The 17,255-nt window shown below is 50.3% G+C and overlaps 1 protein-coding gene across 1 annotated transcript; it reads left to right on the top strand.

Annotated features, from left to right (window-relative positions):
* The first annotated feature begins 2,358 nt into the window (after positions 1 to 2,358).
* ZP4 (zona pellucida glycoprotein 4) lies at positions 2,359 to 9,776 on the top strand. Its single transcript, XM_090263306.1, has 12 exons — positions 2,359 to 2,799; positions 3,067 to 3,188; positions 3,267 to 3,369; positions 4,244 to 4,393; positions 5,054 to 5,241; positions 5,769 to 5,866; positions 7,170 to 7,300; positions 7,486 to 7,675; positions 7,747 to 7,894; positions 8,202 to 8,277; positions 9,323 to 9,439; positions 9,632 to 9,776. Exons 1-12 carry the CDS (start codon positions 2,622 to 2,624, stop codon positions 9,754 to 9,756), a joined length of 1,626 nt encoding a protein of 541 aa, XP_090119432.1. The 5' UTR covers positions 2,359 to 2,621; the 3' UTR covers positions 9,757 to 9,776.
* Positions 9,777 to 17,255: the final 7,479 nt, after the last annotated feature.

Genomic DNA, 17,255 nt, shown 5'->3' with positions numbered 1-17,255 from the left:
CTCTGAGTCCCAGTGTGCATGCTCCATGGCCTCAGTGTCCCTCCTCACTGGGGCAGTTTTGAACGTTGCTTCTACACACTGAGGAGAGTTTCCTGGGGCTTTGCTTACTTACACCACACTGTGCAGTCAGCAGGACACAGTCCAATGACAGTGTGGGGACCGCTGGCTGCCCCATCCCAAGGACCAGGAGTGCCCCAGCCACTCTGGTGCTGCCAACACACAGCCTGGCTCCAGAGCAACCGCTGGGTATTCCTGCAGCTGTCCAAGGAGAGCACATCAGCCTCTCGTTTCAACAGGATCATTCAAATGTGACTCAAGAGAAGCATCCCCACACCGGTCCCTTTAAGATAATAGAGGAAACAACAACTTCATGGTTAGACCTGGGCTTGTTGAGGTGAATCACCTGTTATTGGTGCATTTTCTCCTCCAAAATTGAATGGTGTAGTTGAATGAAGACCCCCAGGGGATCTAGTACAGGTGTGAGCATGGAATCCCCTCCTCCCAGCCCTGCAGGTCTTAACCTAGGGTTCATCCTGACCCACTGTGGCATCAGGGTGACCGTGTGACCCTGCGAGGACTTCCAGACACCGCAACACCATTCCAGACTTGAGTTGGTCTCTTGGCTGTAAAGTAAACCCAGAACCTACCAGGGCTGCAGTCCCACCGGCGTGGGCTCCTCCGCAGACTCCCCGCCCGTCAGGTGCCGCTGTGTCTGTTTGCCTCCCGTCTCGCCTTCATCACCCAAGCAGCGAGGCTGATCTGGCTGATGTCAGTGACAACCTACCCTCTAACGCCTGTGCAGCGAGCTTTGTAATAAGCACTGTACACACATCAGCTTATGCCTCTCACAACAACCTCCCGAGTCAGGTGGGTGTTATTATCTCCACCTTGCAGACCTCATTGACAGAGGTCACAGAGCTCATAAGGGGTGACTCAGCATTTGCACCCAGGTCACCCATGGCCCAAATCCACGTAACCACTGTGCTGTGCTGCCTCCAGCCATTAGCGAGGTGGGTGACTCCCCTCGACGCCTCACTGCTACAGCGAGCAGCCCTAGGAAGTTTACCGGGGTAACTGGCCTTTGAACTCCTGGGATTTCTCCCACAAACCCAATCCTCAGTCTTTTTCACTTATAATCACATGTGTAGTTACTGCAGGTTATAAGTATAACCTCATCATTAAAAAACAAAAAACAGAAAGTAAACCCAGGCTCCTGTGAGGTTTAGAGGCCACAGTTTCAAGGGGGTTACTTAGCCTTGGACCACGCCGCTAGTAAAAGCACATTCACGGATTCATCCTTTCCTCTGAGACCACTGAGCATATACTGTCTTGGGCATCCAGGATACATGCAAATAAAACAGTCCCTGTCCCCGGAGCTTTTTGAAGGGACACTGAGAACGTGGTCATCGCAGTCCAATGTAGCCAGTCCTGTGACAGGGAAACGGGATGTGACACAGGCCAGCCAGGCCACATGGAGACTGTCAGGAAGCCACGTCCCTTAGCACTGAGTCACCACGTGGTTAGTGGGTCATGTAAGTTCCTGGAGAGAACACGTGCTCATTTGTTCTCCTTTATTAGTTGAAGAGAATTAGAAATACCTGGTTGTAATTCTCAGCGCTTTGGCTAAGATTTTCAGCCAACTTGGCAAATTTTTTCATATGATAAGTATTAGGGTAAATATATGCAGAAGACCATTTGGGGACATTGGCGGGAGCCCATGCTGCTGCCTCACAGGGAGGGGCTGGTCCGTCCATCGCTGTGTCTCTCAGGACGCCTCTGCCACCTGGCCCGGCACCGAGACGAAACTAACTGGTGGCCGCAGCATGGAAACCACAGCTGACGTGGAGAACGAAAACGCGAGCAGGCAATTAGGAAACCTCGGCCCGTTCATGAAAACGTGGCTGAAACATCTGTAGATGGCAAAGAGAAGGTTTGGGATTCGTCAGGACTCCTGTGGTGGCTTTCTCTCCTAGGACCGGGGGAAGGTTCCAGGCCAGCTTTCCTCGGGAACTGAGTTTACAGTCCTCTGGGGTGTCAGGCCGGGCCCCAGTTGTGCGGCGACATCTCGTGCAAGCTTGGGACCTGCGGGGAAGGAGACAGGGTCCTGGCGGGCCCTGGCCATGTTGAGCGCTAGCCAAGCACCGCGCCAGGCGCGTGACACAGACTACGTCGCTGCGCCCTCAAGCACACTCCTGCCAGGAGCCTGTGCCCAAGGTACAGATAAGGACACTTTCGCCTGCAGGTAGTGATGTACCTGGTTGTGCAACTCATAAACGGCAGAGCTGGGCCTTGCCCGAACGTGAAAGATTCTAGAGAAAGGTCTTCTGAGGCCACAGCGGCATCAGCGCTGCACGGAGCAGCCTTGAGGACGCCTCCGGGAGCCACAGGCGCCGGGTTTGCCTGGCTCTGCAGGCCGCCTGGCCGAGCTGCCTGAAGCAAGGCAGCTGCGGGCTGTGGCCTGAAATGAGGGAGGCTGGAGGGGTCGCCCTCCCTCCAGGAGCCCCACCTGCGGTGGCAGCTGTGCGCCTCAGCCCAGCTCGCCTCCTGCATTTAAGGGAACCTTCCGCGCACAGCCGCCCGGCTTGGGAAAGGACTCACGCCAGCGGGCTCCTGGTGGTGCCATGTGTCTGCGGTCCCTCCTGCTCTGCCTTCCCCTGGCTCTGTCTGTGAGTGGCCCACGGGCCGCCGAGGTGCCGGAAGATGTTGGCGAACTCCACTGTGGGCCGCAGGGCCTTCGGCTCACTGTGCACCCTCTCAACCCGGAGACCGGGACTCCTCCTCCTACCCTGATAACGTGGGGTAAGCCTGACGACACCCCTGCTGAGCCCGCAGGGGCCCATCACTGCCACCGCCTAAAACCGGCCTCCAGCTCCCTGCCCTGACACTGCCCCTGCTGGCAAACTCTGCAGCTTCTCTACAGACATGTCACCTGTCACCTCACTCCTGAACGGGGCTCCCTATGGCTCCTCTCTCTCCTTGGCGGTTGCCCTCTGGGGTTGTCCTTCCCCTGCATGGTCACCATGGGGACTGACCACTTGTGTTCTCTAACCACCCCCAACCCCCCAGACAACCTCGGGCTGCTGCACAGGCTGCACAATGGCTCCGGCTGTGGCGCCAGGGTGGCGGAAGGCCCGGGCAGCTCCGTGGTGCTGGAGGCGTCCTACAGCAGCTGCTTCGTCACCGAGTGGGTGAGTACATCCCAGGTGTTGGGAGTGCTGGTGCCCCCGTGCCCCCGCGCAGGCTGACACCAGGGCCTGTCCCTCCAGGACTCTCACCACATCATGCTCGTCGGAGTCGAGGACCTGGACGCAGCTGGGCACGGGGCCCTGGTGAAAAGCAGGCTGCTCAGCTGTCCAGTGGCTCTGCCAGGTGAGCTCTGGGCCACCGACCGCTCTGTGCAGCGACATGGATGCTCATGAGGGACAGTCTTCCACACACCCCCCCACACACAAACACACATCCTTAGGATGATGTCTACCTGGGTGTGCACGGCGTGGGGCCCTGTGGGGAGGGCTCTGAAGTCCCTTCCACCGCTACCAGGGCCCTGCACACCGTCATCGTCCCAGCAGCGAGCTTGGCCAAGGACCCCTCATAGATGGGGTTCTGACAGGAATGGGCCCAGGACCCAGCCCTGCTGGGTCTTGAGGGGTTTTGGGGAAGGACATGGAAGCCATCAGAAGACTTGGTCTTCAAGGACCCGCTGAGCACAGCCAGCTCCTGTGGGGGCTGCTTGATTGTCTGGCCAGAGAATTAGCACCCCATCTTCTGCAGGTCTTCCCTGGAGACCTGGGGGCCCCACTCAGACTCGAACATGTAACTCATTCTTTTCACCCCTTTGCTACTCAAAATATAGCCCAGAGGGATAACTGTGACAAAATACAGTGACCGGCCCCTCCCCAGGCCTACCGTGCCAGACCCCGCATTTCAGAGCGGCCTGCAGGCACCACGTGGGCACCAGGTTGGGAAGGGCTCCTGGGAAGAAGCCTGTACTCGCAAGACAGCGAGGCGCCCATTGCTTCCCCTGCCCTTGTTAGATTCTTTCTCTTTCCAGCAAGTACTGGCTTCAGGGCCTCCTGCAAGGTGACTTAATATTTGCTTAACTTCTTGAGACTTAACGTTGTGTGTAATATGGACCTTTCTACTCCAATGGTCTAGATATTTATGAGAATTTTAATGCTTTGTAACAAAACCTCTCTTGTAAAGCCCGAGCTTTGTTACCTGAGTTGCTCTCTTCAAAATCCAGCCCGAAATGCTCCAGGCGCTGGTCAGTGTGACTCCATCCCTGAGTGGGACAGGTTGCCCTGTGTCACTTCACCTGCCACACAAGGAGCCTGCAAGATGCTGGGCTGCTGCTACAGCCCCACCAGCAGTTCCTGTTACTATGGAAACACAGGTGAGTGCAGCTTCTTGGAAACCAGCTAAAGAAAAGTGTCCGTTACCTGCAGCAGAGGCTGACGGAGGGCTGGTCATGCCCCCACCCCATCAACTTCAGAAGGCAGATACTAAAAACAAAATGACCAATGGCCTTTAGTGACAGCTTTCTACAGCTTCTGTGCTCCTAGAAGCCAAGCAAAGATACAACCTTAATGACCTCAAGAAGCGAAGTCTAGGTGCAATATACTCGCTCCCACTCCAGCCGTGTCTGGAGAGCCTTATTTCAAAGACTGCTTTCTGTCTATCCCAAATCATGCTCTAAGGTTTTCTAATGCAAGTGACCATCGTGGAACAGTGGCCACACTGTTTTAAGCCCTGAAAATAACTGATCAGTAACACAAAGCAGGCACTACTGTCCCCATGTACAGATGCAGCTGCAGCAAAGAGCTTAAATACTTTTCCTGAGGTCCCTCAATACGTGATGGAGACAAGAGTCAAACCCAGGGGCTGACCCAGAGTCCCAGTTAAGCTCCAGACCACTGACCTGGCATGGAGATCACACCTGGGAATGCCACCTTCTCGGGGCAGTGGTCAAAGACACCTAAATCATCAGACTCCCGTCTAGCTGGCTCCACAGCAGGAACGGCCTGCCTCCAGCACTGCCCCTCTGGTGTTCCAGTGACCTCACGTTGCACCCGGGACGGCCACTTCTCCATCGCCGTGGCCCGGAACGTGACCTCGCCCCCCCTGCTCTTGAACTCTGTGCACCTGGCCTTCAGGAATGACAGTGTGTGTAAACCCGTGACAGCAACAGCAGCGTTTGCCCTGTTCCGGTTTCCCTTCACTTCCTGCGGCACAACAAGACGGGTGAGGGCCCTGACCTTTCACATTGCTCCTAACTCTAGAAGTCAGGCGGAAATGTCCTAGTGACGGGGGGTGAGCTGGGATACTGAGCCCCAAAGGACATGGCTGACACGGGTCCGGGTGTGGGATGGTCTCCAGGACAGGAGCGAGCTCGGCACTGGGAGCTCGGAGCCCGCCCCTGAGCGTAGGGCCCAGCCCATCACAGCTGCGCCCAAAGCGGGGCTGGCACCCTCCCCCGGCAGAGGAGAGCCGGGATCAGGCTCCTCCTGCCACACTGCCCTGGAAACGAGCAGGGGCGGCACTTGAGAGGGTGGTGGCACTCCTGGGTGGCCCATCGGAATAGTCCAAGCCCCTTCCCTTCCTTCCTCAAGTAAGTTGAAGTGACTACGTCCCAGGTTGATCAACGCCACCTGCCCCTGCACTATACAGTGACAGGGTAGCAGCATCCCTGAGGGCCAGATCAAAGCAGGTCCCAAGGGAAGCAGCTCAGGCTGTCAGGGGGGACAAGTTTCCTTTACCTGCTCTTCCAGGTCACTGGAGGCCGGGCAGTGTACGAAAATGAGCTGGTGGCAGCCAGGGATGTGAGAGCTTGGAGCCGCGGTTCCATCACCCGCGACAGCACCTTCAGGTAAAGGTCTCAGCCAGCCTGCCCTTGCTCAACTAGATGGACTCTTCCCTGCATAAAGCAGGAGCTCAGAGGTCAGCCCTGAACCACAGGACATTTCCTCAGGATGAGAACGCATGTCTGCTGCCTCTGTTGTCCAGTTCGCTGACCCTCGTTCAACAAATCTGCTTCCATTGATACCACTAGCCTGATCTAAGCCCCACACTCACCTGGGTCTCCTTTGCTTAACACACCTGGTTCTTGTTTTGGCCTTTTCACTTCTATTCCCATCATCCAGGCTGTAGCGAAAAGGATCCCTTTAAAATCTCAGGTCAGACGGCGTGCTTCCAGCTGTGGGACAACAATGAAAGCTGTAACTGAATGTCACGGGGTAACCTGAGGGACCCTTCTCCAGCCCCCTCTCATCGGGCGGGCTCTGTCCTCACCCTCTCCCTCCAGCCTGGACCGACCTTCTTCAGTCTTCACAGGACCTCAGACTTCTCTGTATGTTCTCTGTCAACTGTTCCCCCTTCTGCACCTCAGTTCCAGCACTTCACCTTCCTTCATGTCAAGTCCCTGGAAGCTGGTCCCTGGCGGCTTTCTCCACAGAAAGCCCCTGTTTGTCACAGGCCTGTGTCTGTTGTTCCTTTTAGTTTTCATGCAAACACACTGATCCCCTTCGCACGTCGGATACACACTGATCCCCTTCGCACGTCGGATACACACTGATCCCCTTCGCACGTCGGATACACACTGATCCCCTTCGCACGTCGGATACACACTGATCCCCTTCGCACGTCGGATACACACTGATCCCCTTCGCACGTCGGATACACACTGATCCCCTTCGCACGTCGGATACACACTGATCCCCTTCGCACGTCGGATACACACTGATCCCCTTCGCACGTCGGATACACACTGATCCCCTTCGCACGTCGGATACACACTGATCCCCTTCGCACGTTGGATACACACTGATCCCCTTCGCACGTTGGATACACACTGATCCCCTTCGCACGTTGGATACACACTGATCCCCTTCGCACGTTGGATACACACTGATCCCCTTCGCACGTTGGATACACACTGATCCCCTTCGCACGTTGGATACACACTGATCCCCTTCACATGTTGGATACACACTGATCTGCTTCACATATTGGTTTTCCCCAACTAAAATAGAGCTCCCCCAAGGCCAGGAACCATGCCCAGGATAGTCCAAGCCTGTCCAACACCTGGCAGTGATTGGCTCCTCGAGCACCACATGGCCAGATGTGGGCACGACCCGCCCACGGGAGCCAGCCCAAGCCCTGGTTCTCTGCAGGCTCCGAGTCAGCTGCACCTACGTCGCAGGCAGCCGTGCCCTCCCAGTTAACGTCCAGGCGTTCACTTTCCCGTCGCCCAGTCCTCAGACCCAGCCCGGACCCCTCACCCTGGAACTTCAGATTGCCACAGGTAAGACCCTCTTGGCTGGAGTGTCTGGCCCTCAGTCTGAGTTCTGTCACTCTTCTGGACAAGGAGGCCCTGCCTTGGTCACAAGAGCGTTGCCAGAGGAGTTAATGTGGGTGAGGGTCTGTCTGAAGCAACCTCGAGCTTCCCAGTTTGTCTTCACTGCTTCGGCTCCTTCTGGCCTCTTGCAGATAAAAACTACAGCTCCTACTACCGTGTTGGTGACTACCCCGTGGTGAAGCTACTTCAGGATCCCATCTACGTGGAGGTCTCCCTCCATCACAAAACTGACCCCAACCTCGGGCTGATGCTGCGTCAGTGTTGGGCCACGCCCAGCCCAGACCCCCTGAACCAACCTCAGTGGGCACTGCTGGTGAGAGGGTGAGTACTGTTCTATGCACCTGTGGCAGAGCCCCTCAGGGAATCCCCCCTAACCATGCCATCTCTGCTAGATGCCCCTACACTGGAGACAACTACCAGACCCAGCTGATTCCTGTCCCGGAAGTCACGGGTCTGCCCTTCCCTTCCCACTACCAGCGCTTCAGCATCTCCACCTTCAGCTTTGTGGACATGGCAGCCAGGCAGGCACTCGGGGGACTGGTATGATGCCCCCTTCCATCCTCCCCAGCAGGACTCCAAGCCTCCCAAATCAGTGCTTCCATGTCAGGCCACCCTCAGCCAAGGCTGACCTTCGATGCTGGCTGTCGGTATGCCTCAGAGCAACCTTGGTGCCTGGGACTTGGGTGACACTCATGAGCTAGGCCCCAGTTCATCGGGGCTGCTGTGACACAGGCTAGGGCTTCCGAGACTTCCTCTCCTGCTCTTGCTCTTCCTCCCTGGGGTGCAGCAGTTTCAACCTCTCCTTGCAATGAGGTCCTACAGCGTGATCCCCTCTCTCGGCTCCCAGGTGTATCTGCACTGCAGTGTGTCCATCTGCCAGCCTGCGGGGACACTGCCCTGTGTGACCTGTCCTGTTGCCAGGCGTAAGTATTCCAGCTGTCTATGCTGGAGTCCCAGAGCTAAAGTTACACCCTGTGTGCAGACGACTCAAGCTAGAGATTCAACCTATTGATGAGGTTCCGCAGAGTACTTTTATGATGCAGCAGAACAGGAAGATGACCAGCCTCCGAATCCCAAACCTTTGAAATATAAGCTGAAAATCCTCGAGTAACTCTCAGCCTTAGCTTTTTCCACATGGATTTTCATTAAGCCGGGAGTCAAACTAGCTCATGACCTACATATGGCCCAATTAAAAAATTCTGTAGCTGTATCACAAAGGGGGACTTCTCCACCTGCTTGAAGGCAGGTCTGGGTGCGGGGCCTGCAGATCCACAGGTAGACATGATTGAAGGCTTAGAATATGTGCTCCAGCTGGGGAGGCCCAAAGATCCTACTGTGTGTGTGTGTGTGTGTGTGTGTGTGTGTACTTCCACCTGATCTACTAACATTTACCTGTCTCGCCCCTGAATTAATGAGATTCATGACATGACCCCTGATGCTCTCAAGTCTCTGCTAACATGTGAGGGGAAAAAAAATAAAATAAAACTTTTAGTGTTTTTCAAAACTATCATTACTATATTAAGTATTGGACATTTAAACTCCACTGACATAATCTATATACTTCCAGAGAATTAAATTAACTCATCCAAGGTCCTATAACTGACAAAAGACATTGGATTAAAACAAAGGTCTGCTGTTAACTGAATTCCAGTCTCCTTTTATCACAGGAAAGGGTCTTGGTATCAACATGCTATTGTTTAAATAACTGCTTAAGAAAGAATGGCAGCTCAGAGATACTCCAACATCATGATCTGTATTCCCAAATGCTGGTGAAACAGCTAGATAAAGTCTTATCTTGTTCAAATTTGTTTTAACATACTACTGTGAGATTTAACACATACATATGAGTTTTCTTAAGGAACTGCACATATTGAGGAACCTGGCTCTGTATTAGATTCTCACTTCCTAACCCCCCACAGCCCCATGTGCAAAGACCTCACAAATCCCTAGCTATCATCTCTCCAACAGGAAAAAGAAGCCCTGGCGTCCATTTTCACAACAGTACTACTAGCATCTCTAGCAAGGGTCCCATGATTCTACTCCAAGCCACGAAGGACACTTCCAAAAAGCTCCATAAATACTCAAGTGAGTAGAAGACTTAACCAGCTACCTGAACCATTGGTTAGACCGAAGCTACTTCCCCCACCCCTGTTTCCTCTCCCTTACATAACCAGTGTGGCTCCCCAAAGTAGGTGACTAGTTTGTTTTCCTGATGGCTAATGACTGCTAGTCTCTCTCAGAATGTAGCTCACTGCACGAACCTCTTTCATTGACCAGGTTCTCCCGAAGATTCCCGAGCTCTGTGGGTGGCTGGCCTCTCTGGGACCTTAATTGCTGGAGTCTTGTTAGTGTCCTGCCTGGCTATCAAGAAAGAAACAAGTTACTCAAACCAAATGTATTAATAAAACTAGATTCCACTAACAGCCTGTGCCCAGTTTCTCATTTGAAAGGCTGATTGCTTTAGATTAGCTCTTTACCTGTTCATATATCATCTTTTCAACTTGTCATGGGGTGGTATGCTTTACCCAAGAATAGAATAAAAACCATGATACCCTATTTTTTGTACTTCAGTTCTTTTATATTATGAAGAAAATATTTCAGTAGAATTTCACTGTTATTTGACAACTCAAACAGTATATGCAAGAACTAAATATCTCAGACTGAGCAGAGATTTTAAAGGCTCAAGATATGTATAAAACACTCTTCCACAAGATTAATCAAACTAAGGCAGAACTAGTCTAGAGCTAGCCCTGAATCTTCTAGACCACTGTCTCTCAGACTTGATGTGCACCGGAATCAAAGAGTTGACAGAAACTAACGTCTGGCCTCGCCCCCAGAGTTTCTGATTAAGTGGGTCTGCATGGAGACTTAAGAACTTGTATTTCTAACCATTTCTCAGGTGACACTGATCTTCCTGTTCCAAAGTCACACTTTGAAAACCACTGTCTCCAACATTGACTAAGAGGGTTATTTGGTCTTGGTTTGGTTAACCGGAGGTGGCTTGATAAGAGGCTTAGCTTTGAACTAGTAATTTCCTAGTTTCGTAGTTAAGACAAGTAGAAATACAATGGGGAGACATTTCACGATGTGTCCTGCCACAGAAGTCCCTAGTAACTAATGCTGTGGGTTAAACTCAGGGGTAATCTCTACTTTTCCCCCCAGGAGCTCTGCAAGTAACCCCGGTAAATAGTTTCCCCACTCATCTGCAAGAAGAAGCTTTTGGTCATTTGAGCTTTCAGAAAAGTGAAAGTTGTTCATGTTGGCTTTTAAACAGCTGCTTTCTAGTCAAGCCAGCCCCACTTTAAACTGCTAAGCAGGGACTGAAGATCAGCTTACTTGACAGGGACACTACACACTTCTTTGGGGACAGGAACTATCCCCGAGGCTTGAAGCACACTTGTGTCTCAGGAAAACCTAATAAAGTGGGCACTCATCCCCAATTTCTAGGATCCGGGACAGAGAGGGCAAATAACTTGCCCTCTAAAACAAAGCAAATATGTGACTCCCTCTTAATAAAACTGATCTGTTAAGCCAGTATCACTTGGTGAAATAATGGTGGAGCTGAACTATGAACTCGTAACTCCAGAACTTGTGCTTTTTAATCCTGTATTCTGAAGATGATCAACTCCTCAGTGGGACCAGTTTCCAGTGGTAGAGGTTCAGCTTGCCAGAGGTTTTCTGAGGCTTGCCTGATGCTTGGGAGCAGTGGCTAAGCTAGAAGTCTGGATGCAAAGGGCTGTCAGTACTGCCTGCCTTCCACGGTGCTAAAGGCCAAGCATTTCAGAGGAGAAATGCAGTGGCTTCGATTGCAATGGAGGTGGTGGTTAAGTTGGTCATTAAGCAACCTAAGTATAACTTTAATTCACCTTAGCAATCTTAAACAGATAAAACACTTTAATACAGCTTTTGATGTACTAGATTAAATACAATTTCACATAACTAACTTCAGACATTTTTTACATCCAGTGTGTATCGATGGCAAATCTGAATTTTCACGTTAAGTAGTAATTAGCAATGCTACATGTTCAGGTTTTATATGATTTGCAGTTGAAAGAGATTCACAAACCCAAGTTGTTCCAAGCTTTTTAGTAGCTGAGTAAAAGACCTGTTTTAAAATGGTGCTCGCCACATTTCAAGCACCTCTTGCTACATCTGGCTAGAAGCCTCTACAGCATGACTGAAGTCACTTGATTCAAATACATGTTGGACATGGTATGTGACAGGCATCAGACTGTGTACTGGGATCAAAACTCAGCCAGTGAGGTAGACAAATGTCAGGCAATAAACAAGGGAACTGCCTAGTCACGTCTTCTCCTTTCTGTGAGAAAACCAAGTAGATCTGGTCCTGAGTTCTTGGTTTACCCTCCAAGCAAAGCAAATGTGTGGGCTCCTCTAAATGAAACTGATTTGCAAAGCCAGATAACTTGGTTCCCACAGACTAGGGCAGGCTATCCCAGCAGTTTTACTCACCATTAACACGAAACAAATATTAGAATCAAAATAGCAGTAAATGTCCCCTTTGTGACCTCCCACTGGGTTATGGGAAAAATCATTTTTGCAAGGTGACTTTTATTTGATCCTCATGGGAAAAGACAGTGTGTGGGGGCTTTCTCGCTGAACTCTCTGAGGCATATCCGGGGAGTGGGAAGGCTGAGCTGGGTCTCGGTGCTTTATGAGCCTGTGTCACATCTGTGTTAGGTGTTAGATCAAGCTCCACATCATGGCAATGCTCTGATTCTGCATCCTTTCTCCTCCAATGGTTTATATCTGGGAGCATGCTGTCACTCAGGAAGCTGCAGACAGGTGACAGAAAAGTTGGGAAGTCCACTCGTAAAGAAGGCTGGGAGAAGCCCTCTGCCAAAGGCACATTTAAATTCAATGAGTCTAGAAACAGTCATAGACTTCCAATCAAGATGGCGGCATAGGTAAAAATGATTTGCTTCCTCACACAACCACATCAAAATTACAACTAAAATATAGAACAACCATCACTCAGAACTGGCAGAAATCAAGTTGAATGGTAGTCTGACAACTACGGAATTAAAGAAATCACATCCATCCACACTGGTAGGAGGAGTGGAGACACAGAATGGGCTGGTCCCACATATACATGTTGTAGATAAAAATTTTGGAGGGTTATCTCAAGAGTGAGGAGCCCCAGCCTCATACCAGGCCCCCCAACCCAGGGCACCAGTGCCAGGAAGGTAAGTCCCCATAACTTCTGACTACAAAACCCAGCAGGGATTGAGTCAATGGAAGAAACTTCTGGAGTCCCAAGAAGTTCCTCTTAAAGAACGCACACATGAACTTACTCAGACTCCCTCTGAGCTGCAACACTGGAGTACCAGCTTGAAAGTCACCAGTGGCACACAGGGAGGAACTGCAGTGGCTGGCATCGAGGCAAGAGCTGGAGGACAGCTCTCTCCCAGACAATAAGGTGAGCAGAGCCACAGAGCCAGCAGGTGTGGCACATCTGAGGCTCCATCAACCTGGCTAACATGGTTTTCCCTGGCCTGCAGATTCCATAAGGCTCCATCCCACCCAATTTACAGCTATTAACAGTAGCTTTTCCATAAAGATGGCTTGTCTTCGCTCAAGTTTTACAACTTCCTGAATTCTTACAAACAACAGCTGACTTCAGTGAGCCCCAGGCCTGGCACTAGCAGCAGCCAGCCTAGTTAACAGTTTGGATTCACCTGGGAATCTTCAAGCCCAGCACAAGTAGCAGCTGTCTCAGATAGCTGTACAGCTCAGGCAGGGTGGCCCCAGGAAAACACAGGTGGGGGCTGACCTTGGCCTGCACCACCTGGGAAACCCCAGGGCCTGTGCACCCAGTGGAAGCTACAGACCACGTTGGAACACCACCATCCTGCCCCTGCACAGCCGACCCTCCACAGAGAGTGGAGGCTGGTGGTCAGTGGTCACAGACAGTCCTTGCAACTGATTGGCTTGGGTTAATTCCTCCTATTAACCTGCCAACAGCAACCAAGTCTCAACTATAAGAGAAGAGTGTACTCAACCCACATGAAGAGCGCACCTTGAGTACCCAGCTTGGGTGATAGGAGAGGTTGTGCCACTGGACCCTACAGAACACCTATTACATTAGGCCACATGACCAAGACAGAGAGACACAGCAGCTCTACCTAATACATAGAAACAAACACAGGGAGCCTGCCAAAATGAAGAGACAAAAAAACATGGCCCAAATGAAAGAACAGATCAACACTCCAGAAAAAGAACTAAACAAAATGGAAATAAGCAATCTATAAGATGCAGAGTTCAAAACACTGGTTATAAGGATGCTCAAGGAACTTAGTGAGGACCTCAATAGCATAAAAAAGGTTCAGTCAGAACTGAAAGATACACTAATTGAAATAAAGGACAATTTACAGAGAAACAACAGTAGAGTGAATGAAGCTGAGAATTAAATTGATGGTTTGGAATATAAGGAAACAAAAAACAACAAAAAGAAAAAGAAAAAAGGATTCAAAAAAATGAAGATAGTGTAAGCAGCCTCTGGGACAACTTCAAGAAGTCCAACATTTGCATGATAAGGATGCCAGAAATAACATGAAATTGGAAATCTATTTGAAAAAATAATGAAAGAAAACTTCCTTAATCTGGTGAAGGAAATAGACATGCAAGTACAAGAAGCACAGAGAGTCCCAAACAAGATGGATGCAAAGAGGCCCACTCCAAACATTATAATTAAAATGCCAAAGTTTCAAAATAAAGAGAGAATCTTAAAAGCAGCAAGAGAAAAGCAGTTGGTTGCCTTCAGGAGAGTTCCCATAATACTGTCAGCTGATTTCTCAAAAGAAACTTTGCAGGCAAGAAGGGACTGGCAAGAAGTATTCAAGGTGATGAAAAGTAAGGGCCTACAGCCAAGATTGCTCTGTCCAGCAAAACTATCACTTAGAACTGAAGGGCAGATAAAGAGCTTCCCAGATAAGAAAAAACAGAGTTCATCATCACCAAACCATTATTATTTGAAATGTTAAAGGGCCTTATTTAAGAAAAAGAAGAAAATCAAAACAATGAACAATAAAATGGCAATAAATACATACCTGTCAGGGGAAGGTGGGTGAAACAGGAGAGCAAAGGGAGAAAAATGGGACAATTATAATAAAATAAAATAAAAAAGCAATAAAATAAATAAATGAAAAAAAATAAATCAAAAGTACATATTTGTCAACAATCGAATCTAAAAAAACTAAGCAAACAAGAAGAACAGAGCGTTTTGATGGTTGCCAGGTAGGAGGGGTGTGGGGGAAAGGGTGAGGAGGTGAGAGCATTAAGAAGTGCAGATAGGCAGTTACAGAATAGCCGTGGGGCTGTAAAGTCCAGCGTAGGAAATGGAGTAGCCAAAAAACTATACACATGACCCATGGACATGAACAGTGGGGGCGGCGGGGGATGGCTTGCAGGCAGTAGGGGGTGTTGAATGGAGGGGGCAAAGGGGGGAACGTTGGGACAACTGTGATGACATAATCCATAAAATATAGTAAAAAATAAACTCAATGAGCCAACCCCTTTGCAATGACCACACAGACAAAATCAATTCACTCTATTGGAGGGGCCTCCCAGCAGAACTCCAGAGCCCTGTGACACCGCTGGGTGACTCTGTGCCCTTGGTTTGAGGCCAATGGGCTCAGTGTTCTGCGCTTCCTGTTCATGAGTCCCACCCTCCCCTCACCCAACTATTTGCATTGTACGATTCCTAAATTGTCGCTTTAAAAAAATCTCTGGTGTCTCAGAGACCATTTTCTGTGGGCCACAAAAAATAAATAAATCAACAAAACATGGGAACTAATTATTGAAATATGATGGCACAAAGGAAGCACTTTCGCAGCAGAGGTCTGATGAAAATATACAGTAGAATCTATTAATGCAGAAGTGGACAGAGCACAAAGGCAGTGCTATTTAAATATTATGGTTGCAATAAATATTTATTTCATGTTAATGAGGCACTGGGTAAAATTAAAAGAAAAAAAAAACAGTGAGATGCAGGATTAATCAGAGTCTACCCTGGTGACCAAGGGAAAAATTATTCTACAAAACAGATGGTATTAAAAGGCAAAGATTAATTTGTGCATTTTAACCTTGGAAATAAACATTTAGAAAGCATAAAATAATAGTTACCATTGTTTAGCACAGACAGCATCCATACACAGTAAGTAATTGGCATGGGCTATTTTACTTAATGTTTGCAATAACCTATAAAGTGGGTGATATTATCCGCATCTTAGGTTAAGAATTTCTCAGTTTGATAAAGTTGATGCTACGTAAGAGAGCGTGGTGTGTACAGTAGCTTTTCCGTAAATATTTCATGAGTGGAGATGGCGGGGTCTGAGTGTGGGGAGGCAGGAGGAGCAGGTCGCCTCCCAGCGTCCACGACACACCAGCCCCCTCCCCAGAGCCCGGCAGCTGGCTTTCTGCTCCGTGACGTTCCGGCCTCTCTGCGGTCCTGGAAGCAATCGGAGCACCTGTCAATGCTTGGCAGCCCCAATTTGATTGTGAGTTTTTCCGTTTTCAAAGATCTTCCAACCTTTGCCCTTTTCACTGTGGCGCCTCCCTCTGGCTTCCCCACCCAAGTGCACCTCTTTACTTTCGCCACTTATTTTGGAAATAGCGTCGCAGCACTCCTTCAAGAGCCCTTGGCTCTGGGACTCCCCACGTGCTCGCACACGATGTGTAAATGAGTAGCCAGCGGTCTGGGGCGTCTCCTCTCAGTGCCCCTAAAACTACACAGAAAAGTCGACATTCTCAGTATCGATGTCGCCACTGTGACTGCCACTGTTATCAGCAGAGGATACTATGAAATATATACTCAGCTGCAGTGCAGATCTAAACCTGCACCTCCGCACATGTAAGCGAGGGTAATAAGCAATCAGGGACCCCTCCCACCAGGGACCCCTCCCACCCTCCTTCCTGACAGAACAGTCCTTGTCATCAGGTGTCAGGGCTGTGCTCAGCTGAGGCTGACCCCACCCCGCTCCAGAAGGAGGCCTCTTGGGTCTAAGAGGAATCCCACCTCTCGTTCCTAGCCATCTCGCACTGAATGGTGAACGCCCTCTGCTCTGAGGCTGGAGGATTCCCACTGAGAGAATCTGGAACAATCTCCTTGTTCCTGAGAGAGGGCTGTAGGGGGGTCCCTTCTTCCTGCGGTGGTCCCTTCTTCCTGCAGGTGTTTGGTGTGTGGCTCTGACATCAGGCACGTGCCCACATGTACAGGTAGTACCAGTGATGGAGTGAGGACGTGGAAGGGTCATCAGATTCCTGTTGACGTGTCTGAACCATCCAGTCAACCTACCTGCAGATGTCAACTTGTGTGTGGTAATAAACTGCCTGTAATGGAAGCCAAGTGCCCCGAAAGATGCCACAGCTGTTGCACACATAGACACAGAGACAACATCGCAAAACTTGTTGACTAGCACAGCATGCTGCCGTTCTACAGATGAAACAATGGCAGAAAAGCAAACTCTTGTCTCAAAAGAGTTCATCATGGCGGCTGACAGAGATTCTTTTCGTTTCCCACCCCTCTGGTACTTCCCTTGGCCAGACTGAGCAACATACACCCTCACGGAGGCACAAGCAAAGTTCATTGTTCAAAGATGTTTTCTTCAACATTCTCTTCATTGGGCCTGCGTGAGGGAGGCTCTGAGGATCAGAGCTCACAGTCGGCAGAATAACTGACTGAGGTCATTGTAACACAGGGTAGAGACCAGGAGAGGTGCTGATAATGCACCCACAGTGGGCGGGGTTAGGTTGGTGAATGACTGGGGTAAGCAGGAGCAAGACGGGGGCGGGAGCTGGGAGACAAAGTGTGAAGAAGGCCAGCAGAGACACGACAAATGGCCTAACGTGTCCGGCACGTGCCAGAGAACATGGTGAAGCCACC

The sequence above is a fragment of the Furipterus horrens genome, unplaced genomic scaffold (assembly GCF_987537825.1).
Source record: "Furipterus horrens unplaced genomic scaffold, mFurHor1.1.pri manual_scaffold_15, whole genome shotgun sequence".
NCBI classification, from domain to species: Eukaryota; Metazoa; Chordata; class Mammalia; order Chiroptera; family Furipteridae; genus Furipterus; species Furipterus horrens.
Note: the sequence above shows the minus strand (reverse complement) of the source record. Positions and strands in the feature narration are given on the sequence as shown.